At 42.4% G+C, this 27,947-nt stretch overlaps 2 protein-coding genes across 5 annotated transcripts in view; both read right to left on the bottom strand.

The window, feature by feature from the left end:
- Nucleotides 1-13: 13 nt before the first annotated feature.
- Nucleotides 14-6,796, bottom strand: rsbn1 (round spermatid basic protein 1). The gene is made up of 7 exons (XM_083919674.1): nt 6,184-6,796; nt 4,560-5,230; nt 2,875-3,012; nt 1,728-1,870; nt 1,397-1,564; nt 1,164-1,272; nt 14-695 (listed from the first exon to the last, which is right to left on the bottom strand). The coding sequence occupies exons 1-7, from the start codon at nt 6,767-6,769 to the stop codon at nt 105-107; spliced, it is 2,406 nt and encodes an 801-aa protein (XP_083775800.1). The 5' UTR covers nt 6,770-6,796; the 3' UTR covers nt 14-104.
- A 2,314-nt stretch (nt 6,797-9,110) lies between these two features.
- Nucleotides 9,111-27,947, bottom strand: part of magi3a (membrane associated guanylate kinase, WW and PDZ domain containing 3a) — a 133,438-nt gene continuing 114,601 nt past the window's right edge. For all 4 annotated transcript variants that reach the window (XM_083920149.1, XM_083920151.1, XM_083920150.1 and 1 more), the window contains exons 10-21: nt 26,933-27,562; nt 23,300-23,331; nt 21,687-21,954; nt 21,030-21,124; nt 20,509-20,701; nt 19,225-19,437; nt 18,475-18,660; nt 16,172-16,265; nt 14,887-14,959; nt 14,605-14,742; nt 13,612-13,750; nt 9,111-12,368 (exon numbers count right to left, since the gene is read on the bottom strand). In XM_083920149.1, coding sequence (XP_083776275.1) covers nt 11,371-12,368; nt 13,612-13,750; nt 14,605-14,742; nt 14,887-14,959; nt 16,172-16,265; nt 18,475-18,660; nt 19,225-19,437; nt 20,509-20,701; nt 21,030-21,124; nt 21,687-21,954; nt 23,300-23,331; nt 26,933-27,562 — 3,059 coding nt within the window. In that variant the 3' untranslated portion in view covers nt 9,111-11,370. The remainder of the gene's footprint in view (nt 12,369-13,611; nt 13,751-14,604; nt 14,743-14,886; nt 14,960-16,171; nt 16,266-18,474; nt 18,661-19,224; nt 19,438-20,508; nt 20,702-21,029; nt 21,125-21,686; nt 21,955-23,299; nt 23,332-26,932; nt 27,563-27,947) is intronic.

Genomic DNA, 27,947 nt, shown 5'->3' with positions numbered 1-27,947 from the left:
TTGGCTGAAAAACATTTGGGAACATTTTTATCAACATTTCAAGATTAAAAAAGTGTGAAGAATAATTGAGAGGCTTCCTGATTGACGCAGATTTCAGTTTTGGTCTACCATTCCTTCACATGCGCTCCTCCACAGTGAGCAGAAAGAGAGGTCGTAGGGGTGGGGTCATTTAGGGAACTCTGGCCAAGAGCTTTTGGAAGGTTGAACTCCTTTGAAGGTGTACACCCAGAGTGGACTGGTTTCAAGGGAAGGTGGAGATCCTGGTATCTTGGGGGCAAATGAACAGATTTGGTGGGCTGTGGAGGGGCTGGCTGATGCGCCCGGGTAGGTGTTGCTGGCCTCTGGAACTCTGGTTCTTCAGTCTTGGCTACACCACCTCGGATGTTCTCTCCCTGTGGTCGTGCACAGGGGGTTACGGTGGCATCGGGCCCGGCAGGGGAGGAAAAAGAGAATCGCCCCGATGTGGGGCTGAGGTCATTGGGCCGCTGCTCCTCCTCCCTGTCCTTCCCCTCTGGATGGTACTGTTTGAGGCGGATGTGCCAGGCTAGGCTGCAGACTGCAGACACCGTCTTAAACTGGTGGATGACGTTCCTTGGGATGAAGTAAATGTCGTCGTCACAGAGCTGGACACGGACATAGTGAACGCCTTCCCTCCTCAGCTGGTTGAGCTTGGCGTCGTCTACCCACTGGACACACTGCATGACACACAGTGGTTTCACGTTTGACATTTTAGCAGTATACTTGTAGCATGGTAATCAATTATCAAATTCACAAATGATGCATTTTTATGCTTTTTCGTGTTTTTTTATTATGTCCACCAAGGCAATGTTCCTGCTAGGTTTGTCTGTTTGTTTGTTGGTCTGTCAGCAACATTACAGAAAAACGAATGGCCCGATTATAATGAAACTTGGTGGAAGGGTGTAGCATTGGAGCTGATATGAATCATGAGGTGGATACACGTATTTCTTTTCACTTTCATTAACACTGCCAGGTCCGTGCTCTCCGCGTGCCCTTCTAGTTTTACATTATATTGCGTGCTATCATGTATGGTACTTGATGTTCTTTTTATATTCTTTTATCCTCTGTGCAAATCAAATTCCCTTACGGGCAATAGCAGTTTTATTCAAACAAAGGGAAGTGATATGACGCATATAATGGATCACCTGAGACACTGGGGGCTCATACAGATCCAGCTGCAGCCTCTGGACAACTTCATTGAAGTCCCCAGCCTGGAAACACACCACGTCTTTGGTTATCCGAGGTCGGCTATTCCTGGAAAATATTACAACAGCAAAAGAAGCATAAAACACACAGACATACTGTATACTCGTTCCTCATCAGCCATGACATACCTGTTTCCTGACATTTGTATTAAAGCATATGAAGAGACCCTCACCATTCTCCAAAGTGCACTGCCTTCAGTACCCCGACAGCAGCAGTGCTCTGCCAGTCGAAGCTCTGGCCTACATGGTCAGCATGCGCCTTAGTACGGTCCTCAAACAGAACCTCTCTGGGTTCACTGGCCCTCGGCAGGTAGTGTAGGTTTTTGATCTCATTCATGGACCTAGACAAAAAGATGGGAGGATGGAGGGGAGGGGGAAAGATGACAAGTTTTCAGTCTGCACTTTCATAACCCTAACCGCAACAGTTTTCCCTACATTTCCATAATTATTATATCTATGATATGAATTCATGTTCATATATCTCCTTTGCAGTTTGAGCTGTACCTGCGTCTCTTGAATGGAGACTTGGGCATGTCGGCAGTGGGTACCATTTGCTCGCCCGGTCGCACCCACATGATGGGCCCATCGTCACTCTGAGAGCGACAGTCCAGCTTCAGACTGGAGAGGGTTCCCCATGGTAGGGTCATCTGTGGACACACACACACACACACACACACACACACACACACACACACACACACACACACACACACACACACACACACACACACACACACACACACACACACACACACACACACACACACACACACACACACACACACACACACACACACACACACACACACACACACACACACACACACACACATATACATACACACACACACACACACACACACACACACACACACACACACACACACACACACAATAAGTAAATGAAATGAAAATGCAGTCGTCCAACTGGTATAAAAGAAGAAAGGTGAGGTGAATGAAAATGCACATCTTGACAATGACGCACAGGACAAAACCCATTTATATTCTGAGAAATGATGTGAAATTTTAGCAATAACGGGTTCACTAGTATGTTGTTCGTAATGTTGCATAAAAACAAGAGTAAGGTCAATAGTTTCTGTTTAAAATGTGCTGTTTTATTTATCCCGCATATCTGTTTCAAATATCCCGACCAAGTGGGGCAATTGAAACAAATTAAGAGCATGATCATCCAACTTATGTATTAAATTACACTTGTAACTCAGAGAATACACATGTGAATCCTTAATCACATGATAAAATGATTTGCATACATAAAAAGGACTTTGAAAATGGCGTTTAACTGAAAAGTGTTTGAATCGACCCGGCTCTCCCCTATGTGACTTAGTTTAGGTTGACATTATTGTTATGAAAGGAACAACAGACTGAGCATATGTTACAGCAATGACAATTATCAGCAATATAGTTATTATGGAGGGTGGTACTAGTAGTATTAGATAATAAGTGATTCTGGCCTGAGGTCTAGAGGGGGATGTACAGGTTATGGATGTGTTTAAGTCCTCCAATCAGGCAAAACATTGTTCCTGCTGTGACTGCCATGTTCAGTACATAAGGTGCATGAGTACAAGCTCCCTTATGGTCCCATATGTGCCTTAGAATATTTGTAAAAATAATAACAAATCGTCGTTCTGACCTTGAGAAAAGGCGACTCCTCCAGCATATCAAGGAACTCTGGGAAATAGTCTCCAACTTCCTCATCCACAGCTCCCACCAAGCTGATCTGCCTCATGGGTCCGGACCGGTAGGTTCCTGAAGAGTAAGTCCGGCTCACCTGTATGACAGGAGAAACAGCTTAATGTCATCAGTGTGTCCCACTCCATTTGAGCAAAACACAAGTTAATGCTCTGAGAAAGCAGTATGTAACTTACAATATTACTTCTGACATAATCCTTTAAGCTAGAGGAAGAATTTACACCCACACCACAGGGGAGTGGCTGTGAAGAAGCTGCAGGATCCCTTGTACTCAGAAAATCCATACGCAGTCAGTCCCACGGATGGATTCCTTACATGGTGATGAGTGTTTCTAGGAGATAAGCTGCAGACCACAGTCTGAATTCTAAACTATTAAATATGGATTTATTTTTCTTAAATGAACTCAGAGCTGCTGCACGAAGGAAAGGTAACTGCATAAGAAAATATGGCAGGCTGTCATCGTTGTAACAAAAGGTTTTAAGACTACATGAATATGCATAATGTTATGTTAATACTGTTGTCATTATAATATGTTTTCGCTCCAAATGTCTAAAGTATGCACTTTTATATACATCACTGACCCAGAGAGTGTAGTAGATACAATGAAGCATTTTAGTGTGATCATTCTGCTCTCAAAGCATCAATTTACTGTATTGGTAAAATGATCAAACTCGGTCTACTTTCTCTGCTTAAACAGAAGCTCAACATCCCACATGCAGATAGTTCTCAGGCAGTGAGAGTAAGTCAAAGCCTGCATTGACGTGGAGCACAAGCGACTTCATTAGATCTCTCAAAAGACTTGAAAGGGTTTTGGACTTAATAGAGTACTTTGGACTGAGCAAACTGCTGGGTGGCAAACATGTACTCCATATATTGTTCTGGGATCATATTTTTATGACCTAAACGCGCTGCGGTCAGCCTTTTTAGTAAACACACCATCTAATCCACTGTTATACAACAATCTCATTTATTATTGAATATTATTTTTATTTTTTTTATTTATTATATCAGTAATATAACAAGGTAACCAAAATCCAAATTCCTTTACTTCTCTCTGTTTTGCATCCACCTTTCCTCTCACAATGCAACATGAAGTCTGACTATAACAAGCTGCTCAAACTTATTACATTATAATTTATATGCTCTGGCATGCTACTATTACCAGCATTATGTTAGGAATTAGACTAGAAATGATTACTCCATTAATCAACTGATCATTAGTATTAATGGCAGCTATTCTGATGATTGATTCATCATTTTAAGTAACTTTCCAAAAACTTTTTAGGCAAAAGTTCTCTGATTTCAACGTCTCAAAAGTGAACATTTGCTGGTTTTCTTAGATTTGTATGTCCAACTGAATCTTCTGTGTTTGTTTCTGATAAAATAAGCATAAATGTCAACTTTCTGACATAAAGGACAACATTAATTGATAATGAAAATAGTTATTTGAATCCTTTTCAAACCACATTTGAAAAAGAAACTTGCTTATTCTCTAATAAAGAACAACACCAAATGTCTAATTCTCTCATCAGAATCTACAGGTGTGTGAAAAAAGTGCAGGATTTGGTTGAGTGCAATGCCAAAACCTTTGTTAGAGCCACTCAGACCACTTGCCTTCATAAATACCTGAGAGTGGAAGTTGGCAATCGTGGTGGTCTCAATGTCTTTCTTGCCCAGTATCTCCATTTTGACTGGTGTGTTGGGGAAGTTGAAGGCAAAGTAGTCCAGGAAGTCAGGTAGGAAGGCGGCTGCTCTGTGCACCACTGCCAGGGCATACGAGGCTGCACCACGAGGCTTCTCGGCAAAGGCCAACTCCAGAAACTCCTGGGCGAAGCACTCCATCTCAGCCGGGCTGAGACAAGCCAGCTCGTCGGCATAGGCGTGCAGCACTGATCCCCCACCGTTGGCTTGCCTTTCCTCATGCATGAAGCGTCCACACCAGGTTCCCGTCTGGAGGCAGGAGCTGCGGATGTAGTGGTCTTGATGGGAAAGGAAGGGGACGTGTCCTAGTTTAAGAGCTTGGAGGTAGGGTTGATGGTTCTGGATGGTGTCTCTGCTGGGCTGGCGATTGCTTTCATGCTTCACGGTGCCGGGCAGAGACAGATCAGGGCGGACGGGCAGAGGGAGATCCGCTCCGAGCCCTGCACATACGGTCTGAACCGATTTGTTGTGCACATATCGGACCTTCTTGGGACTGTGCTCATCCTCCAGGCGGTGCTTCTTCTTCTTCTTTTTCTTCTTCAGGAGATACTCCTCCAGTGTTAGAGACCTGACATTCTCATTGTGGGGCCTTGGCTCTACAGGTACGGGAATAAGTCAAAGTCAGAGGGGAAAGGCTGAATTTTGTTCTGTGATCTTGTTGAACTCTACATCTGATAATTTTCTAAACGATGCATAAGTCATTAATGAGCAGGCATGCTACACTCACAAAATTTTTATATTACATCGCACTGTCATGCGGCCTTAGATGATTTAAACCTAACCTCAGACCACAAATGAGTACAACTTTAGGATCTACAGTATGTTCTTTATAATGGCACCATTGTACAGTGTGCCTCTCCAGTAAGAAAGTTGGTAAACGTTACTGAACGCTACATCCACAACACCATATGTGTGAATGACACACTGTTACAGTAGGCCTGCACTCTAACGCATTTTCCTGTAAAAACAAACAAACCGCAAACACCTGGCAGCAGGATTTGCCACTATATTACTGTTAAATTAACAGTCCTTTACTGCCAATACAATTTACAGTCCTGTACTGTACTAAAATACAGTATCAACTGTTTTTTCATGACTCTCACAGTATTTTAGAGTGAATTTACTAGTTTAACAATACATTATAAAACACTTTTCTTTATTGTAGAGTCTTACAGTTGCTTTGTTTGAATTTAATACATGCTTTTTTTTAAAAATAAATACATTCTAAGAGCACATAGTAATAGTCACATGATTAAAGACATTTTTTTTATGAAGAAAAAAGCTATAAAAGACTTGTTGACACTTTTTCCAAATATCTAAGTCCAAATCCACAAGCACAGAATGCATGAGTGAAGTCACAGTTTGTTCAATGTAACTGCAAAATGAGCGGATACACTATATTCAATTAAACAGCTCTTGTTAAGGACCTATGTCGGTCCCTGGACACCACTTTGGGAACATTTAAAAAATAAACTGCATTCCATTTTTAAAATAGCCCTTTTTATTGAGGCACAAAATAATAATAATACTACTAATAAAAAAGCCTCACCCTTCTTTTTCTTCAGTTCCGCGTGTTTCACGTTCGCCTCGGCGTTTTCCTTCTTGAGCTTCGGTTTCAGCTCTTTCTCCCGGTGCTTTTCCTTGAAATCCTGGGGCTTGGCCTTGACCACTTTGAGAGGCGTGAAAGTGAAGAGCGCAGGTGGCTCGGGAGGAACCACCGCCACCGCCACCCGCTTCTTCTTCTGCAGCTGCTCCGGTACCTTCCGTGGACGAGGAGGAGGAGGAGGAGGCTGCAGGTTTTTTGCACCGTTGGTGAGACTGCGGTCGTGGTGGTTGCGGTGCTGGCTGTGCTGGTGGCTGTGCAGGACATGTACCTCCGCGCTGAACTTGAGGGGCTTCGGGTTTTGCTGCAGCTGATGCGGCTGGTGGGTCCGGTGCTCAGCGTGCTGCTGTTGGTGGTGGTGATGGAGCTTCACTCTCTTCGCCTCTTTCGCAGACTTCTCCCGTTTGTCAGCTGACGGCGACAGCTCCCTCTTCTTCTTCTTCTTCTTCCTCTCTCTGATGAACCTATCCAGGCTGTCCCTCACCTTCCCTTCTTCTACATTGGCACGGAGCAAGTCCACTTGGGCTGCCATCTTTGCACGTACAGTACATTTAAAGGTCTCGGGATTCCCACTGCGCAGGTGCCCGGAACAAATTGTAGTCCTCCTGTTTTTTCAGTTTGTAGTTCGTGTCAATATTTCGGCTCTCTCGCGCACGCGTGGTACACGGGGCTGCGGGTATTGTAGTGCGTTGATATCGCAAAGCTTCGCGGGAGTTTGAGTTTTCTGTACTGACTGCGTGCAGCTTCGCACGCACGCACTCATTTCTGCTCGGCTGACGTCATGGTTAATTTGGTGGCGGCCACGAGAGGCGGCGCTTCCCCGTTTCCACCAGAAGAGTTGAAGAGTTATGAGTGGGAGGCAGAACATTTTCAGTCCGCTTCACAACTCTTTGAAGAGTGTCCTAAAACATTTGTCAGGTCCACAGGTGTACATTGACACAGGTTGTGTTGTCTGCAGTCCCAGTCTGGTCAGATGCGTACATGAACTGATGAAGCCTCTTGGATGAGAGGGGACACGTCTTCCTAGACAAATAACCACGTCCAGTTGCTTTGGACTGACATTGCTTCTGGGATGTCTTAGTGCATAGGTGACTCGGCTGGGAACCAGAGGGTCGCCGGTTCGAGTCCCTATGTGGACCATGAACGGAGCGTGGACTGGTAGTTGGCGATGTGCCAGTTCATCCCCTGGGTAATGCTGAGGTGCTGTTAAACAAGGCAGCGAACCTCCAACTTCTGGGGGCGCCGATCCATTGCCCCCCCCTTCATTAATTGCATGTGTGTATTTCGGGCCTGTGTGTGTGTAATCTGTATAATAATAATAGAGTGAAAAAATTTAATTGGGTTAAATAAAAAGGAATTCTTCTAAAGCGCCTTCAGCACTGAAAAAATAACTTGTAGGATTGACTTTATAAAATCTATGTAACAATTTCCACTCAAATTTTTCAAGTCAATTTTACTGCTGAATATCAAGTTCAAGTCACTCAACAATATCAAGTGTAATGTACTTGTAATGCCTTTAAGCATAACATTTGTAAAGAAATTAGGTAAATGTTACTAAACTCTGCTCAATGTATACGTTCAATTTATGTTAATCAATTAATTAAAGTCTACCAATGTTTTCATAGAAAGGAAATTAGTTAAAAAGTCGATTTCAGTTATTTTATTTAAATTTTGACATGATCAGTTAATTGGTTGATTACTAACTAGCACTGCAATGATGCTTAAGATGAATATTTTCACCAGAGCCAGTGCATCGCTGTCAATCAGCACAGGGTCTTTTACTGATGTGTATATATATATATATATATATATATATATATATATATATATAAACTAGAAATAACTCATCCATGATAAAAAGATTTTCAGAGTAAGACTGAAATAGTATTTCAAAGTTAATGTGAAGTGACTATAAATGATTTAAATTGTATTTGTAAATATATAATAAAATGTACTCTTCTATTCAGTGAATTTATTATATGAATGAAATGTGTAAATATTCAAATGTTTACTTCAAATATTCTAGTTCCCACTGAATCTTAATTTCACTATGTATATTACTTAGGTTAATTAAATACATTTTACAATACCAAAGGTCCGTTTTTTCAGTGAGTGTAAGGGCTGGAGAAAAGAGACAAAATCCTTGTTGTGTGCAAAATTAAATACAGGGCAAACATTTAAATAAATACAATTTGAATATCAACATAATATGTAGACAATAGGTATGCTTAACCGGACACATTTAGAGGGTAATTCAATTGCAGTCTACAAATTTGTTTTTGTAAAATAAACAAAAGATAGACTTTATTCACATTTTGCATATAAAAGTTGCATAACACATGCAGAAATGTTTTTTTTATTGTTTCTAACACAGTTTGATTATTGTCAATAAATTGTGTTTAAACTATTATAACTACGTTGGTTAGGTATTATGTTACAGCCTCTTTCCTCAAACATCCTACTCTTGCACTTTCACATATCACAAAGATTTATTGGTTATTATGTCCGACGTAATGGGTCACACTCCATATGATTCTATTAACAGTGAACACGTTTGTATCCTTGCAAAACACAGAGGCTTATGTTGTACTGTCAAAATATCCCATCAGCGTATTATTTTGATGCTATTCAAAGATTAGCAAGGCCAATATCATCTAGGAAAAAGGCTGAAATGAAAACCGGCTCTATGATCCATGAGACGAATCAAGTAATCATCTTCCAGAGTTACACTCTATTCAGTACAAACCTCCCACCCTCCACCACAGCTGAATGCAGAAACGCCGACAAAGACTACTTGCCCATAAAATAAAAATCCTTCAGTCATGTTTATTCAGTAAACCTTTATTTATCAGTGCATGAACAGAATGCCATGACCAAATTATTTATTTTCAACCATTTTATATCATTTCCTCTCGGCTCCCTTAAAAAAATAATGAAACGATTTACAGAGGATTTTTTTGTCTGCATGAAGGCAAATATTTATACAGGTGCTGTACAATTTATAAACATTTACAACTACCATGATGTCAAAACTAAAAGACTTTTTTTTCATATGTCGGAGCAATGCAAGGCCACAGTATCATACATGGTAATGGCATGAACAGTAAATAATACAGTAGCCCATCGTATCAACAACAAAGTGGACAATAAATTAGTAAGCGGTCTCACAGAGCAATAGATGCGCGTGTTAACTTCCATGCATCCTGAAACAGGCTGATGAGGACACGGTTCAAGCAGTGACTAGTGTGTGAAGAGCAGTTTATGAACCACTAGATGTCTCTGTACTCCACAGTAGCAACATTGAAACAACATTACATTTTTTCCGTAGAGGAGGGCACAACTCATCCCAATAAATCAAATATATAGATTTTCATCTGGGACCTAAATTCCTTGTTGGATTCAATTTGATAAACCTCACAGAGCGATTTCAAATAGGACGCCCAAATAAGCAGTCAAGCCATCTTCACACGGGGAAGCCTATTGTAACGATTTCCTCCCCCCCCCGTGTTGAAAATGAACTGCGTTCTCAGATAGTCCGGCCTATTTGTTACACAAATGTGACAGTCACGGTGTTGTTAATGATTAACAATTAAGCAAAACATTTACATACATTTTTCTTTTCACACATTATAGGTCGTGTACAAAAAAAAGGATCAAAAAAAGATTTGGAGGTTAGAATGAGGTGTATGTTTTTGTGCCTACATTTGTGACGATAAAAATACAAATATCTCTTAAATAAGCTGAAGGCAGAGGTCTCACTCCTTACAATCACGCTCTGTTCATTCAACTCATCTAAATTATGTGTCAATATACGTATATGTGTGTAATTTGTTAAATAATATGTGTTTCGGATTAAGTATAGTCGATGCTACAGCGATATCTAAAGTACGCAGGCCTACCAGTCAGCTCGTATACATACACACAAAGCCAGAGGACCTAAAATACAGAGCAGCTAACAGTAGATGGCGTTATGAATCAGGCTCGCATGACCGTATACGGACCATGGAATCGTAGAAATAGAATGTATAGATTTCATAGTGTTATTATTTGAGATGGTGATGCTCATCTGCACATTCGATTTCTATCACTAAGTCCACATCAAAAGTGAAATGACTCAACATGGATGTGTGTACTAACAGTTTTTGTATACATATAATTTCAATAAATTACACTATGCTTTATTATTAACACACATGTAACAAACATTAGAACTATAACCACAAGTATCTGGTCTGCTGATTGATGCATATAAAGCTCCAGGGTAGTCGCTCCACCCTCTGACAAGCTAATGGGATCGGAGAGTCTTCATGTGTGCATGGATACAGTCACCCTTACCGAAGAAGACACTCTTTTACCCTTTGCAGCCGGTTTTGAGAGAGCGAGAGCCAGATGGGGAGGGAGGGAGAGGGAGAGAGAGAGAGAGAGAGAGAGAGAGAGAGAGAGAGAGAGAGAGAGAGAGAGAGAGAGAGAGAGAGAGAGAGAGAGAGAGAGAGAGAGAGAGAGAGAGAGAGAGAAAGAAAAACAAAGAGTACAGAGAGAGAGAGAAGACGGAAGCAGTCGCCATAGGATTTGCATGTCAGTAGCGATGTACTGGGAACTGCCTCCCAGGCAGAGGCAAGAGCTGACCAAAGAGAGAAAGAGAGATCCATCAGTGGCAGCAACAGTGAGTCAATCTTGCCAGGAGGAAAAGCTGAGTGACTGCATGGATATGCCTTAAACCTTCAGAGTGACAAAACTAAAAAAAAAGCAGGATCCTTCATGGAGGCGGGTACACGGGAGATGTCCCTACCCACAGACAGTCTCACAGTGAGTGCAATACGGAGCAGCTTCTTTATAACCGGAGTCTCTGATTGGCACAAAATAAATCAACCTGTTCCAAATACTCGTGTAGGTACAAGCACGCGTGTTCAGATCTGACATCAGCAGCTGGATGCAAACTGACCGAGGCAAACTGGGTGAAGAAAAAAAAAACAGAAACATAAGCAATGAGAAGCTATGTTGCTGGTTGCACAGTGATCTGCTTTGTCCGAGATTGCTATAAAATAAAAATAAAATCCTTCCCTTTTCAATGTCCATCTTTCAGAGGCTCAGCTTTTTTTTTGTTAATGTATGCAGAGAGTCCTGGAGAGGGTATCAGACATCCGCGTACGTTGTGTCCACCTGGGACTGGATCTTGGCAGAACTGGGAACTTTCCATGGACCGGGGGTGATGGGAGCCTTCTTGCTCATAGTGGTCCCGTTGCAGCTGGGGTCCTGTATGCTACTGCTGGAACCTCTTGGATCCTTTTTATTCGCTTCTTCAGTTGGCCCATGGTACTTGCTTTCCAGATATTCCTTATCCCCCTTCTCTCTTCTGCTCCTCCGGTTTAAGGTGCCACTATCAGCATCCAACTCTGCCCTCTCCCTGTGCATGTGGGAATGGGATTTTTGTGCCGCTGCTTCTAGCTCAGCCCTTTTGCTCTTCTTGTGGCGTTCACTTGTCCCAAAGCTTTTGTCTCCACTCTCTGTAGCCCCCCTCTCCTGCCAGTAGGCTGCTTCCTCCTCCTTAAACCTCCAGTCCTTCCCTTCTCCAGGGCTGATGCCGGGCTGTTGGCCAGCTGGACGCCTGGGGCTTTGGGGCTCCCCCAGGTTCTTCAAAGGCACAGCAGGGTCATGTTCCCTCTTGGAGCTCTTCCTGGGGCTAGAGGAGTGGTAGTCTCTCTGCCCTTGGGCTTTTCGGTCCTTCCTCACATCCTCCAGAGATCCGCTGTGGCCCCGCTCTGTTTTTCTGGGGCTCTGAGAGCCCTCGTCGTGATCTACCCAGCCATCAGGGGCTCTCTTGGGACTGGCAGGCTTGGAGTCACTCCTGCTTCCTTTTCTGGTCTGGGCGCTGGGGCTGGTGGTGCGCTTATGGTTGTGGTGAGAGAGCTGCTGCCCTCTTGATCTGTTAGCCTGCTTACCGTACTCATGTCCAGCGCCAGGGGACCCGGACGCCTTGGGATCCTCATCAGGGGCGGTTGTTTTGGGTGAAGATGGGGACAGTTCCAAGGTAGAGAGGGAGACAGAGGATGGAGAGGCTGGAGATGACTGGCTGTCAGATGCAGAAAGTCTGGGAAAGCTTGAGGTTGGAATTGTTACTTTGTCCTTTGAACCTAAGAAACAAGCAATGGGAAGTAAGAAAATGTTCTAGCTGATCAACAATGTTTGAACTCTAAGGATCTGCATGAGCTAAAATATCCTTTACATGGGATATTTTGCACATTCAACAATAAATTTAAGATAATTAAACATGTCATGCAACAGAAACACAATATCCTCCTATCCACCTTGATCGCCTTCTGTAATAACCCTCTGTAATAGCCCCCTAAATATTTGCCTTGTCTTAGATGCGTATATATTAGCTTACGACATAGCCATCAATGGAAAAGGTGTTGGTGTTCACCTAGCACTGACGTTTCAATTTCCCCCCGCACTGATAAGAACTGCACAGCTGTGATTGAGAGCAGATATATGCAGCAGAAAACCAGAGAGAGAAAAAGAAGAGTGATGGACTTAGAGGTGCTGAAATGAGCTTTTGGATTTCTACGAGCGACAACTCATAGAAATTCCTTTTAATGTGGTCTTTTGATTGAAAAGGTTGATGCCAGTGAATGCACACGGATCCTTTTACCACTTGTCACTCACTGATCAATATCTAGTTAATGATTTTTCTCCAGCTTTCCATCTTCATTTAGGATAAGGTGTGTGTTCAGTGGCATTCTAGGTTTTGCGATACCGTTTAAAAAAACAACTTGCAGAGCTCTTAAGCCTCCCAGCGCTCCTGCAGGTCTGTTCATTCTTCTAGGACTCACTGCTTTGGTTCAGCCCTCCAGAGGAAGAGTAACTCTGCTAACTGATCTATGTCAGATTGATCATGGGGATGAAGGAAGGGACAGAGAACGACACTTAATATCTGGGTGATGAATCACTTTGAAAGAAGAGGTCAAAGGCAAAAGTACAAGGAGTACAAGGTTTACCAAGGTTATTAGGGACAGACCAAGAAAAGCAGTGAGGCCTTTAGTGATGCTCTGGTTTCATGTAGAAGCACAGGGTGGAAGAAGAGTTCAGACCTATAGGAGGAAAAGATAAATAGGTAGAAAAAGACAGCCGTGCCAGTGCAGAAAACAGGAGCAGATAAAGAGCACACGAGGTCGATTAAGATAGAAGTGGTGAAAATGACAGGAGAGAGGTCAAGAGAGAAGCTCGCAACACATGCAGAAGAATAAAAAAACTCAGCACCCTGCTATCAAGCATATCCATAGAATTTAAGTACGTATGGTTAATGTGCTATTTTGTAGATCTCTATGCAGTGGTAATAATGTGTGTGCATGCATGCGGCTGTCAGCAGTCACTCACTGTGGTCTGGGACCAAGCCTTGGCCAGGTCGAAGCAGCAGATGAACCTTACTGCCTCCTGCTTGGATCAGTTCAATCGCACGAGTGTGTGTGATGCCCTGGGTGGCCTCGCCGTTGATCTCCACTATCTGATCGCCGACCTGTGGTGCAGATATAGACCATTCTTATACTGTGTGTTACACGCAGAATAATGCACAGGCTGACCGAGGGAAAAAGCACAACAGCTGAAAGAACAAATAGATCTACTAAAGAAAATCCCTAAATTGACAACAAACAGTATTCTGTACTGTTGAAGATGTTGTACCTGTTAAAAACTAAAAGTAATAGCTTGCAGATGCACTGTGAATGCCTCCTTTTGTAGCAAAGCTGTTTATAGCAAAGGCCGTGCACCTCAGATGTGTGCGTGTGGACCATTTAATATTCCTAGTATGCAAGCATGGCACCCATTTTTTTTTGTCTGGAAGAGCATGATGAATAAGACAAAGAGTAGCCCACTGTAGGGGACCATGAGCACCTTAAGGGGCCTCTGGCTGATGGAGGCAGTTAAGGAGCCTTAAAACCCTTATCGCCCCAATTGCCACAATTTGCGTCATAACAAATCAGAACACACAGACGTGATACACACACTTCTACTTCTTACTTCTCAAACATATCATTATTTGATGTCTATCACGAATAAACGTCCTTTAATCCGCATAGAAATCATAGAAAAAGATTCTCCTGAAATCATAATGCTTTGAAGTTTTCTTCAGTATCAAATTAAGATCCTTGAGTACATTGTAAACAGTGACTACTAGTAGCTAATTTAGCATACTTGTAATCATACCATTTGCAAAAATGTATACAAATAATAATAGGAGTGAAAAATCCTGTCATTTTGACTTTGGGTGCAGTTGCTTGATTTTGTCTGGGCACCACGAATAGTAAGACTTTAATTTAAAATACAATAGTGCAAGGTAGGATTACTAAGTTCATAAACAATAAAGCAACTCACATGTATCCTGCCATCATTAAGAGCCGGTCCGTCCTCAGCCAGTCGCAGGATAAACAGGCCCATGTTATACTCTTTCCCTCCTCTCAGACTGAAGCCAAAGCCCCGCTGGCTGCGGTCCAGCTCCACTACAAAACAACCCTGTTGTTCACAGACAGGAATATGAGCTTTTGAGACTGGAGCACTTATAGACAGACATGCAATAAAAGCAGAATGGGTACATTACAAACATCATATAGTGTAAAAGTGAGAAACACTCCTGAATAATTTGCCCTATGGTCTTACCTGCTTTGAGCCTGACATGAGGGTTCCCATCTCTCTTGGTGGGAAAGAGTTCCTCAGCTCAGTGTCGCCATTCCTACCCCAGAAAAGACCACACACACATTGTAATGTGAATGTCATAAATATATTTCAGCTCCCCACTATGTTATAGACAGATGAAATAGACATAAAAGTGTGGAGACACAACGGAAGAACATTATTTCAAGGTGCAATTTCAGCATTTTTTTGCATTCACGTAAGGTTACATACAACAGTTATATAAAGTTAATGAAACTGTATATCTCAGTTTATTCAGCTGCACACAAGGTGAAGGATAATCTGCCGTGGAGAAACTCATGCATAAAATGTATTTTGCTTTGTATATTCTTCCTCCAAATTGTATGTGTCATGTTCACAGTAATGGTTGTATGTGAGCTACAGCACAAGAAAAGTATTGATGCTCCATTTTGTGAAGAGAGCAGAGAATAAGTCTGATTATCTTCCCTTTCTGCTGTGTCCACTGCCATGCCTTCATTACAGCAGCGTGAGTCTTTTTCTTTGGGTTCATTACAGAATGCAGACCTTTGTAAATCCTTCAAGAGCCATGTTGCTTATACAGTTCAGTGGCAGATAACGGGGGCATACTTTAATGCTTCGCCAAGCTCATTACAGTGCCTTTGTGAAAACTTAGCTGTGCTGACACACAATCTAAAGAGTCTAGGCCTTCTTAGAAGCTCTGGCGTGGAGAAGAGTTTACACACTTCTTGCAGCCAAACCGACAGCCTCAGCTCATATCGAGCCTGGGGTAACCCAAGGCATGTGTTGGAGATTAGACAGAGAGGAGAGGAGGGAGGGTGCAGTTGAGGAATGGACAGAGGGCTAAATGAGGAGAAGGGGAACACATGCTGATAGGCAGTGAAACGGAGCGGCTGAGGGCGAGAAATTATGCCGGAGAATAGTTGCTGCAGCAATGGATTAAAAAGTCTTACACAGGTAATCTTGTTTAAAAAGATCAAAGAGGGAGTGAGACTCCCTATTAATCTGTCTCTTTTTCTTTGCCTCACCATGCAAACAGTGACCACGGGGGGATTTTCTGTCTTTCTGGATAACAAGGAGAGTGCGGGCCACTAATGGTAGACATTGTAGCACAAACCAGAGCCTTCTTTGAGAGGATTGGGGCTAATTTATGGTTCAAGTGGCAGAACCTTTATTAGACTGTCTCCAGTGGACTTAGTGTTTGAGAGGGATGCTGGTAAGCTAGTATGAATGCTTGTGCTTTGAATGGGAGTATGAGTATAGATTCGTGTACCTGTCCTGGTAGCTGGGGGGCTGTTGGCCCATAGCTCTGTGTTGTGCCGAAGGGCTCTGCTTGGCTGAGTTTGCTCCGGATGGAGGAGCGCTGTCTGTGAAAACACAATTCACACAACACACCCATTTAGTATGCCACACAGATTTTGTGATCTACTAGTGTTATGCCACAAAAGCAATCACAAAACCTCCAATGGACTACTCTAATGTGAATGTTGGAAGTGCATTCTCTTTTGACGGCACCACAGCACTGAGACTGCTCTTGTTAACGACAGTTACAGTTTTCAATCTTAGTGTTACTGGATCTTAGTTCTGTAAACCACAAAATATTACTAGACTGACTAGAAAATTGCATTGGACTTTCTGGCACAGTAATAAACTTAACCCATGGTGACCCATGGTGACACCCTTGTAACACACACTTTGAATGTCCTAAAATCTTCCTTATACAGCTTTTTTGTTGACTTTTACTCATTAAGTCCCTAAGTGACATATTCTCAACGTCCTGGTGTGCTGGTAATGTGACAGTCATGTGACTGTGACAGGAAGTGACAGGAAGTGACATATTTGTCACAATAACAAGAATGCTAATAAGCCGCTCAATTTAGCTACACTGTTTAAATTATTTTGAATTAATATATGTTATTTTGTGCAATTCAAAGTACAGTTGAACATATATAATTAAAAAATAATGATAAATTATTATGTTATTGATCAAATATATTACAAAACTATTTTTGCATATCAGTAAATAAAACAAACACAATTCACTGTCCTATGCTGGTCCCATTTGAATGTAGAAGGCTAATTGTTTAATTGATTTGTAGTATGACTGATAATAAGCACTACACTGTTGAGAATGCACTTGAGATCATCATGGGAGATGACAGTGAATTTGAAGGCTGTGACGACGATACCTCGGATGAGGACCCTGATTACACTCCCAACAAAAAAAGAAATGGAGAGGGATGAGTGTGGCGATTCAGACTCTAGTGAATCAAGTGATGTAGATGAAGTGCCACAACCAAACACAACTGTTGATGGGAAAAAACAGTTTTCTTGGAGAAAGAAATCTTTTGATGTCCCTGAGTGCACATTCAAAGGACCAAGTGTCATCGCTCCAGACAATCCTCTTTCTCCCCTGGAGTATTTCAGAAAGTTCATAACACCTGACATGCTCGAGTTACTGATTGAAATTGTTTCAAATCTTACCATTAGGCTAAACTGCAGAAGATGCCTAACATATGTAAGAACTGAGAAACATGGTTCAAACATGGTGCTGATTATACAAAGGTTTTGTTTCCCTTCAGCATGTTTTGGTCTGTTGCACTATGTTTGTGTTCCCAAGTACATAAGTCTGTTGTTCAGGTTTCTACGGATACAGTAGCTTGTTGAGAGGTGCTCCAATGAGGCAATGTTATGTGATTGCCTTTATGAGATATGTTATGCGGTTCTATTCAGAATGCGCATTTTGTGACAAAAAACAGTCTTCAAAATGATTTGTTGTTAAACAGAATGTTTCCATGTTGTGGAAATGCAAATAAAAATGCAAATGCATGTTACTAAGTAGAAATACTGTCATGTTGATTAATTTTCAATTAAGGAATACATTTACCATGTGATTTGTCACATCACAGATCTTTGACATTAGGGGTAGTATTTGAAAAAAAACTTCAGAAATGTGTTCTTTGTGGTCCACTTGGTCTGTGTTATATCCCCCATATTTTTCCTTTAAGGAGAAATGGGTCCGGGTTCTTATGGGAACAGGGACTACTTTGTGTCTAATATGGATTATCACACATCTGAGTGGACAAATATGACATGCGGAGTCTCCTGAGGCGCCATACTGGGGCCTCTTCTGTTTTACATCTACATGCTTCCACTGGCTCAGATTATGGAAAACAACAAAATAAGGTACCATAGTTATGCAGACGACACACAGATTTACATAACCATATTACCAGGAGACGGCTTCAGCTCTCAGTTCTTCTAAATCCTTGAGGCTGAAGACTTTCCTGCTTTTTATTAAACAAAATAATAATTAATTTCTGACACTGCATTGTAACTTTTATTCTTGTATTTTATACCTGTCTTTTTCTATTTTAATTTTTTTTAAATTATTTTTAAATTAGAGTTGATTAGATACATTTGATATGAAATGTTTTTAATGTTTTATGTAAAGGCATGGAATTGCCTTGTTCCTGAAATGTACTATATAAATAAACATGCATTCGGAAAAATGCTCCAGAAATTCTTTTTGCAAATCAGCTTCACAGGACTGAGACTTTCTCTGTGAAAACCTACCATCTTCAGGCACAACAGTGAGGGTGACAGAATTTCCAGCGTCCTTGATAAGCTGGACGATATCATTGTGCGACAGCTCCATGATGGACCGCCCGTTGACAGCAGAGATACGGTCTCCCACCTTCATCTGACCTATACGGTCTGTAGGGCTGCCCTCGATAATACGGCCAATCTTGTGAGGTATAACTGAAAGGGGGAAACACAGAGATATGATAATCTGTTGTTCTGGCATGTTGGACCAGCACTTATTCCATAAACACAACATTACTTTCAATAACATACCGCATCGTACACAACCACATGGTGGCTGCGGAGGAAAAGTCAGGGATTTACCAAAGTCAGTCAGATACGTCATCTAGATATTATGAATGTCTGTACAATATGTGTCTTGCCAATCCACCCAGAAGATGTACAGATATTTCCCTGGACCTGCTGATGGCGTAATATGACAAGTCATTTCTATCTCTAGAGCCACACTGCTAGCATGGCTAAGAAACACTAAAACACAAACAACAAACAACAAACTATTGTAGGTAAAGATGTGGAGAGCACTTAAATACTTTTTAGGCTGCTTAAAAATAAAAACAAAATGATTGTGTCTCCATAGAGAGACTGAGATAACTTTTGTTATGATTTGGCACTATAAATAAAATATAATTGAATTTAATTTAATTGAAATACCTCATGCGTTATATGTATTCAATTAAGCATTTTAGTTGAATATACGATATCTTTGTCTTTATTTCTGACCTCCAGGTGGGGGCTTGTTCTTGGATGTGAGGATAACAAAGCCGAAGCCCTCGTTGTCTTTGCGCTGCAGAGTAACGTCAAAGCACTCCGGCCGAGAGGACTGGGCGGGCTGGACGGCGTTAGGAACCTCGACACGAGGCATCTTGGGAGAGCTGTTGACCAGTGCGGACGCTACCTGCTGGGGCTGCTGACTGCTCTCCTCCTCTTCAGCATCTGACATACGACAAGAAACATGGTTACAAAATCATACCAGTCTGGTAATGATACTCTATGTCTATGCATCGTTTTTTAAAGAAGTAGAGGGTCGAATCATAGCTTTCAACAGCAGGACAACGCACATGTTTATTTTGAGCAGGGGTCATTCTGATATAGCTGACATACATTTTAATACATAGACAACTATTTGTCAAAATGTTCCCAATTTGTCATCCTGATCCACCCAAAAATAATCCAAAGCACAGCGGCTTTATTGAAGATAGCCTGTTCGCTGTCTTTATACTGCACACATGAAATACAAGACTGTCAACTCTCCACTTGAGATGAAAGCCCTTTACAAATTGTTATTCATAAGACACGCTGCTCTACCTCAATCTCTCTTCATTGTATGTTTGCTTTCCTGAGTCAGCCGGCTTTTCCTGTTTTGTCAGCCGGCATCAGGGAATCTCTTTCTAAACCCCTGCTTTGAAAGCATAAACCCTTACATGATTGATGCTTAATTTCTGCAGTGTGATCAAAGCTGTTGTTGCAATACATCAAAACCAAAGTAATTTCAAAAAGTGCTGCTGCTATTCATGGAGTGGTTATTTGTGGGGTGTAAACAAGCCTGAATGCAGAAGGGGGGTTTGTGATGTTGAAAAAGAAAACTCAGCAACCCATCCTTTGAGATGTAAATAAACTCTACCAGCTGATCTAATCTCCACTGCCCTTCACACAGATAAACACAGAGGAAAGCCACTTTTGCTGTTTTACCTTTTTTTTTTCCTATTTTGGTGGATGAAAATGTTTCATTTATTTATCATTGATCAAAGTAAATAAAGAGTTATCTTTCAAAATGTTACTTTTCTTTTCAGGGGAAAAAGTCAGTTTTGATTGAACTTCATTTATTCAGATTTATCCACAAGTAAAGTCACCCAGAACAAATTTAAAAGGATTAGTGAAGAAAATCCCAGATCAAAGCTTTTGCTCCAAGGTTCTTCTCCAGCATATTGATCTAAACAAAAGTAAGAGTAAAAACGAGAAACTTCAAAACTTAAAAGAGTGTGAAATGTAGAGCTGATGACCCACCTGACTGTGTCAGTTTCCTGCGGACTGTGAGCATGACTTGGCCGTTACGGGCGGCATTGGTCATGAGCTCCAGCACTTGTTTGTGGGATTTGCCCTTGACCGGCACCCCATCTATACAAAGCAGCTCATCCCCTGCCCGAAGGCGCCCGTCTTTCTCAGCTGCACCGAGCGGCACGATGGCACCAATGTACACCTGTGGAGGCGAGAGGATATAAGAGAAACTGCTTAACACACTGATATGAGCCCGAGTGAGCATGAGGATTGACTGGCATTATGGTCAATAATTAGTTGAAATACTCCGAGAAGCTTTGAGCATTTAACCCCTTGTTTCCTTTGTGCAACATTTTTAACAATCCATTTACCCCATTGTCCTACAGCAACAGCAGAAAGTCCATCTGTTTAAGTGAATGCAGCTCAGTTATTGATTTGTTTGGTGCCTGCCTGCAGTTTTCTATTCTCCAAGGGTTTGGGATTCTAGCAGCATGCCAAGCCTGGTTGTAAAAGGCAGAGCTGCTACCTACCGGCTGATCCGGACCCTCGCCTCCGAGGACTCTGAAGCCAAAGCCTGACTCCTGGTTCCTTTTGATGTACACATCCAGATCCTTGGTATTAGGAGCTGCAGAGAGAAGAAGAGAGTAGGGAATGGTTTTTAATAGCCGTGAAGACAAGACACATGAATTATGCTGTTTGTGTTATGTGTTGTTGGGCATGTAAGCAGTGTGTGTGTAAGGCAGTGGTTCTAAGGCCAGCAAGCTAAAAAGACCTTTGAATCAAAAAGCTTAAAGAATTTACTATTTTATAATATCTTGTTGTGGTGTTTTTAGTTTTTCATCATTACATAAAATTCCCTAAAATAATATGAAATGATTTAAATTCACAAGTAGAGCAAATAAATGATAGAAATTGATGATCGACAGAAATGTTTGCTTTTTATTATTGTATATTTAATACCACACAAACAAGCAATTTTACAACATCAATTTAGACCTGTGAGGGGCATCATTATTTCTGACAATAATTAAATTGCTTTAAAAAAATCATTATTTTTAAGTCTTGTCACACAAGAGCCTTCCAACATCCAACCTCATGCTGAATGGTGGCAAGTGGGTGGCCCTTTGTGTTCAACAGGAGTATAGCTAATGGGGGTTAAAACCACTCATGTTCCACCGTGTACTTACGCTTGCTGTCCAACAAGGCCTTGGACTTGAGGTAGAGCTCAGACGCGTCCGGTTTGGGTGAAGATGAGCGCAGAGTGTTGGCAGGGAAAGGGAGCGGGTTGGTGGGCACCTCAGAATGACCGAGGGTCTCTGTGCTGCTGACCATCTCCTGTCGCTGTGGCTGTGCAGTGGGCGGCTGGGAGCTTGGATGGGGCAACTGCTGGGCTGTGGGATGGGGCGACTGTTGAGGAGTAGGCTGGGATATGGCTTGGGACATGGGAGCTGTGCACTGCAACACAGAAACACGAGCTGCGATGTAGTGATGAACACACAAAGTCTGACTTCAGGTGGATGACTATTATCTTATCTTATCTTATCTTTAGGTAGAACACTTTTAAAAGGGAGGGTTCAGCTTTTTTGAAGTAGGGTTGTATGAGGTTCTTATCCCTAGTGAGTGTATTACTCACAGTAGATGGCAGTCGACGCCCCCCAGTTTGGAGAAGCAACCAGGAGGACAGATGTGTAAGCTAATGTACTGCTATGGTCAAAGAACCCTGTTTAAGTTTATGCAGGGGAAACAAACTCTAAAACTATGCTCTTGTCAAAGCCACCAGACTCCATTGACAAAAACGGTAGTTTTGTCTCTCAGAACCCGGGGCTGCTGGTTTACCGCTGCCTTGATCCGTTAAATTATTTCTTAGTTTTGTTAATCCTTTAAAACATCAAAGTCACACAATAACACAAACAAACTAATGGATGGAGGCATTGGTAGACCAGTAACTCCTGTGTTCTGATAGGTAAAATTACTGTTTTTGTCAATAGAGTCTGGCGGCTTTGACAAGAGCATAGAGCGGCTTCAGTTCTGTCTCATGGCAAGGTAAAGCGGTGAATATATTTTTAATATATATTGATTTTTTTTCAGGGGGGTATTTTATAGGTGTCTAATATATATTTCGTCGCTGCCTTATTAACAGCAGTATCCTATGGTCTGCTTCTCCAAACTGGGGCGTGCTCGTCACCATCTGCTATAGAGATGACTATGGAAAGTACATCATACAGTACAACCCCACTTCAAAAACACTGTCCCTTTGAGAGCAATGTTCGTGTATTCCTATCCCTATATATTATCACTTATTTATCAACACAAAGTATGATATATTCTCAAAGTAGCTAAATCAGGAAAATTGATTTAAATTGGGTTTACCCTCAAGAATGACAATCTCAAACTAATGTGCATCTTACATTTTTAAAGATTGTAATTCCGTGTGAAACCAGAAAAACTGTATGAGTAAGCCTGTTGCTGCCTCTTTATTTTAAGAATGCAGCATGGAGGAGCAGCACAGGAACAAGCTGTTGAACATGACAGATCATCTTAAACACCCATACGCAGAGGGATGTTAAGTTGCTCTTTGCCAGGAGCCAGCATATTTACCCACATGCAGCTCCAGAAATAACAGCCTGGCTAATGTGGGCTCACTGAATAATGCAGCCAACAACAGTTTCCAAAGCACGCACACACAAACATTGAGTTGTGCTTGCAGGTGACAAAGTTCTCTTTGATAAAAATTCAGTTTTTTTATCAACGTATTCTTTGTTACATCCAACAATATGGAAGAAAGGTCCGTTCAACTTACTGGTTTTAGTGATTTCACAGGAGATGTCTGACCTGTAAATGGAGAAAAGGAGAACTTATTTTAATCATCAAGAAAACAAATACAAACATCTATTCATGCTGTGCATAAAGTGTAAAACGATGAGTTTTGCTTTGGGTCTTTCTTCCCTCCATTGACTTGTTGGAACAGGGCTAAATAACTCTCCAAAGTTAGGCAACATATTGGTGATGGAAAAACTGGCCTGACCATATTCAGAGGGTTACCCTTGACCTCTCACCTCAAGATATCTACGGTAAATAAAATGTGTTTATATGGCTACCCACGAATCATGCCCGGTTTATGATAATCCCAGACTGTTTAGGGGCAAAAACATGCAGTTTTCTCATGCAGTATGGATATGTTATTTTCCCCTATTCTAAAATGGATTTATTTAAATATTTCTGCATGCGTGGGTCCTTAAACAGTCTTGGAATTGCATAAATTGGGTCCGATTCATAATTCATTCACACGTGATGATGTTAGTCCCCAAAGTAGCCATTTCATTGTAGTGAGAGCATTTTTTTTAAAGCTTGAGTTCACTGTATGAAATGAGCTGGTGTGACCCCGAGGATAATCATAGCCTCATGAAACTTTACAACCACACACTGGAGACAAAGAGCATTTAGAGGATGGTTGGCTGTCTTAGGTGCATTGACAATGAGTGGCTTTCTCAGGATTTTCCAGAACAGAAGTGCCTGCCATCCAATCGCCAAAAAATGCAATTCTTGCAGAAATCTCCAAATGTCAAATGTTTTTGAGACCAAATCACAGCATGGATTTTTATATGGTGTTCCTCAAGGTCTTAGTATCTTAATGTGATTATTTTGGGCCATTTATATCAATTCTTGTGTTGTCAAAAATTGGTTCAATTTAGCACCAAATCTGTATCACAAATGGTACTAATTAAAAATTAACAAATCACTTATGAGGCTTAATAGAGCATGAGAAAAGGAATGGGAATCATAAACTCCCATTATAATGTTATAAAATCTTATACACTCTTAATTGTCAACATTGAATCGACACATCTAAAGGTTCAAGGTTCAAACCTACCTACCCTAACTTAAGTCCAATCTGTGACAAATGCAAATCCAACGACGGTACCCTCTTCCACATGTATTGGCTGTGCCCCAAAATACGGATATTCTGGAACAATGTTTTCAATACCGTATCTGAAGTTTTGGGCAGGGATTTCGCCCTAGCCCCACTCTAGCTCTATTTGGCATTGCCGCTGGAGGTGACCCACTTTTGACACTTAGTAAGCAACATATGGTCGCTTCTGGCCAGATGCGCAATTCTGCCTAGCCCACGCTGAGCCAATGGCTTTAAGACATAATGACCTGTTTCAAGTTGGAGAGGCTGCGCTTCTCTATCAGCGGGTCAGAGAAAAAGTTTAATAAAAAACATTTTTTTATTATATTTACACAATACCCAAACAACATGCACTTGAATTGTTAAATTGTTAAGATCCACTGTCTACTTTGTGATCAACATGCAAATATGTGTCTGAAAATTCCAGATAAAAAATATTTGAAATTAACATTGAATAGGCACAAAAGCACAATGTTTAATACAGATTTATGAGTAGAAGAACTTGACACACAGTCAAGTGCTGAGCTGCATCTAAAATGAATCTTCCCTGCTTTAACACGGTGTGTGTTACTTCTATGTGGCATCTACTGTTGACCTGTTGTTTCCCGCTGAACATCCCCTTCAGCCTGCTAAGGGGTAAATAAATCACTCTGTTTTCCTCTCTGTCAGTGAGTCACAGTGTAATTCAACCAGTAGGGGACAGTATACTCTCGCAGCAAAAATGGTTTACATGTCCTGCAGCTTGGAAGACATGGAGCCGACCCTAGGCCACGGGAAACATGCACTTCTCTGGGCTAAACCTCCTAGCTGTTTGCTTCACTACCACAACACTGTAAAAACTCTCCCTGTCTGCAGCTTTTCATAAGCAGTTTTTCAAAATGAAGTAAGTGAACTGTTTTAATGAATGTTTACTTGTAGAAGAGAAATGACTTTGTAATAAGTTGGATTACATTCTTTACAAATAACAGTGATGCAAAAGTGCTGACGATGATACGCATATGCAATATATATCCCATGGAGATGGCTACGGTGTCTCATTTCCAGATTTAAATCCAGGGCATGGATCAGGGCCAAATCATTTCCTGTTTCATTACTCTCTGCTGCTGTCATCAGAAGGGAGTTCTAGCCACTGGCTGGGAGCGAATCCCATACCTAATCCTGGTTTATGGGTGACTCGAGGGAAGCCCTGCAGTGATGCTCCTTTTATTCCTGGAAAGCTGTGATCTTCTGCCCCTTTTTTAAGCAGAAACCCACACACCCTGCATATGCACCATTAATAAACCCATATAAGGCTGGCACAAATGGGCAAAACGCTAATAAAAGCAGCGTGCACCTGCACACTCAATGCGCACACACACACACACACACACACACACACACACACACACACACACACACACACACACACACACACACACACACACACACACACACACACACACACACACACACACACACACACACACACACACACACACACACACACACACACACACACACACACACGCACGCACGCACGCACGCACGCACGCACGCACGCACGCACGCACGCACGCACGCACGCACGCACGCACGCACGCACGCACACGCGCGCACGCACGCACACAAGCACACAAGCACACGCGCACACACACGCACACACGCGCGCGCACGCACGCACACAAGCACACGACAAACCCCTGGAGCTCAGAGCAGAGCCCAGCTGAGCACATCTGATATGTGGGTGCAACACTGATCTCTTGAATCTAGGCTACTGCACTGCAGTAAAGGCAAATAGGAACAAGCCCTTCAAATCAGCGAAAGTCTGAAGGAAGAGGGGCAACGATTACCCACCCTGCTCGGTCTCCCCTCCCTTTCGTCTCTCTTTCTCTGTGAGCAGCAAGTGAATCACTGAGACTGCCATCTCTCTTTGCCTTCCCCAGCACAGCTCACCATGTGACTAAGCATGACTTCCTCCCTGTTTGGGAAGGTGTACGGTGGATGATGCAGAGCTGGCGTGGACTGGAGCGTGAAATTGCTTTATTTAACATCCGGGAGAATCTTTGTGTCCGAGCATTACTTCCAGAAAACCACAGTCCAGCCTGTTGTTCATAAATTAAAACATGTTACAATAAACCTAAACCTCAACTTTGTAGACCTTTGTCAATGCTGTTTAAACAATGTTGCTTTCTCTTTTAAGAAATTCCTTTCAAATAAAAGTGGGTGGGCTTCACTCCTCTGTTGTTTCACTCTTTGCTTTTTTTGCAAACAGGGAAAGCCTCACAAAGCTGTGTGGGGATTAAAATGATTTCAGAAGCGTGGGACTAAAGCTGTAGACTGTCTCCAGGCACTAACACCTGTTTGTTGTCTGAACAGTAACCTGAGTAGATTTACAGACAGCAGCAATTTAACCAAAGAGATGTCATAGCAGCAGCACTGTAACCCCGCCAGCTGCGACATACTTTTAAGGATTAGTTAAATGTTGCAGGTTTACCTGCGGCTTGCTGTGTGCACTTCCAGCAACTCTCACTTCTGTCAACTCACCTCCTCTCAGCACCAGCACGTTGACCTCGCTGCCCACAGGCAGATCTTTCAGGATGTCCACCACCTGAGAGTGGCTCAACGTCTGGACATTTTGTCTGTTGATCTCCTTGATAACATCACCCTTCAACAGGCCGCGGCACCACTGGGCATCCAGGATCATCTTCACCTTTTGGCCGAGGGGGCAATCTGCGATGGCGAAGCCGAACCCTCCGGGGCCTTTTACCAAGGGCACGCTCACCAGCTCTGGCTGTAAAAGAGTAGGATCAGGGCCTTCTTGGTTGGGGATGTGAGGAAGGTGGTGGTGGTGTTGGTGAGGATGATGATGGTGGTGGCGTCCTCCGTTGGTCATGGGCGGTACTGCAGCAGTCTGCCTGGGGAGGGTTCCTCCGTCTGGTACTGTGTAATGGTGGTCCTGTGGCGTGGAAGTCGAGGGGGAAGGAGAAGTGTCCTTGGAGGTGGAGAGGCCTCCTGACGCCTCCTCACTGCTGCTGGCGTCCTCAGGCAGGGGGTAGCCCCGGCACAGGACCAAGTCCACATACTGGTTGATAGGGATGGACTGGAACATCGCCACCACATCAGCATGGGTCTTCCCCAGCACACATGACCCGTTGATGTCCACAATAACATCACCTAAGAGAACAATTGAAAAAGAAATGTTTTCAGTCCTACATCACCCGACAAAGGCACATTACAAGAGAAATGAATGTAGCTGACAAAGTTATCACAATAAATGAAAACGTAATTGTGTAATCTGTATCTGTTTCTCATCAAACTCTTAAGCGCATTCAAAGATGTTAATGGGGATGGGAGAGAGCAAGATCATGGACATGCCATTCCCTTCTTCCTCCTTTCATCTCCTTGAAAGGAGGGGGGTCATCAATCCCTGGCCTGGCTTGGATACATATAGGAGCGGTTGGCCAGCTGAATTGCTGACTGGCTAGCTGGCTGAAAGCCCAGAGGAGGAGTCAACCTACCTACATAATCGATACCCTTTCCTTGCAGACACAGCTAAGGT

This window comes from Echiichthys vipera, assembly GCF_963691815.1.
Source record: "Echiichthys vipera genome assembly, chromosome: 9".
NCBI classification, from domain to species: Eukaryota; Metazoa; Chordata; class Actinopteri; order Perciformes; family Trachinidae; genus Echiichthys; species Echiichthys vipera.
Note: the sequence above shows the minus strand (reverse complement) of the source record. Positions and strands in the feature narration are given on the sequence as shown.

Excerpts from the sequence above, each read along its gene's own strand:
- rsbn1 (XM_083919674.1), bottom strand. The coding sequence starts at position 6,769 with ATGGCAGCCCAAGTGGACTTGCTCCGTGCCAATGTAGAAGAAGGGAAG. Across the intron at positions 5,231-6,183 it reads GGAACTGAAGAAAAAGAAGG|AGCCAAGGCCCCACAATGAG; the intron begins GTGAGGCTTTTT and ends CCGTACCTGTAG. Across the intron at positions 1,871-2,874 it reads AGGAGTCGCCTTTTCTCAAG|ATGACCCTACCATGGGGAAC; the intron begins GTCAGAACGACG and ends GTGTGTCCACAG.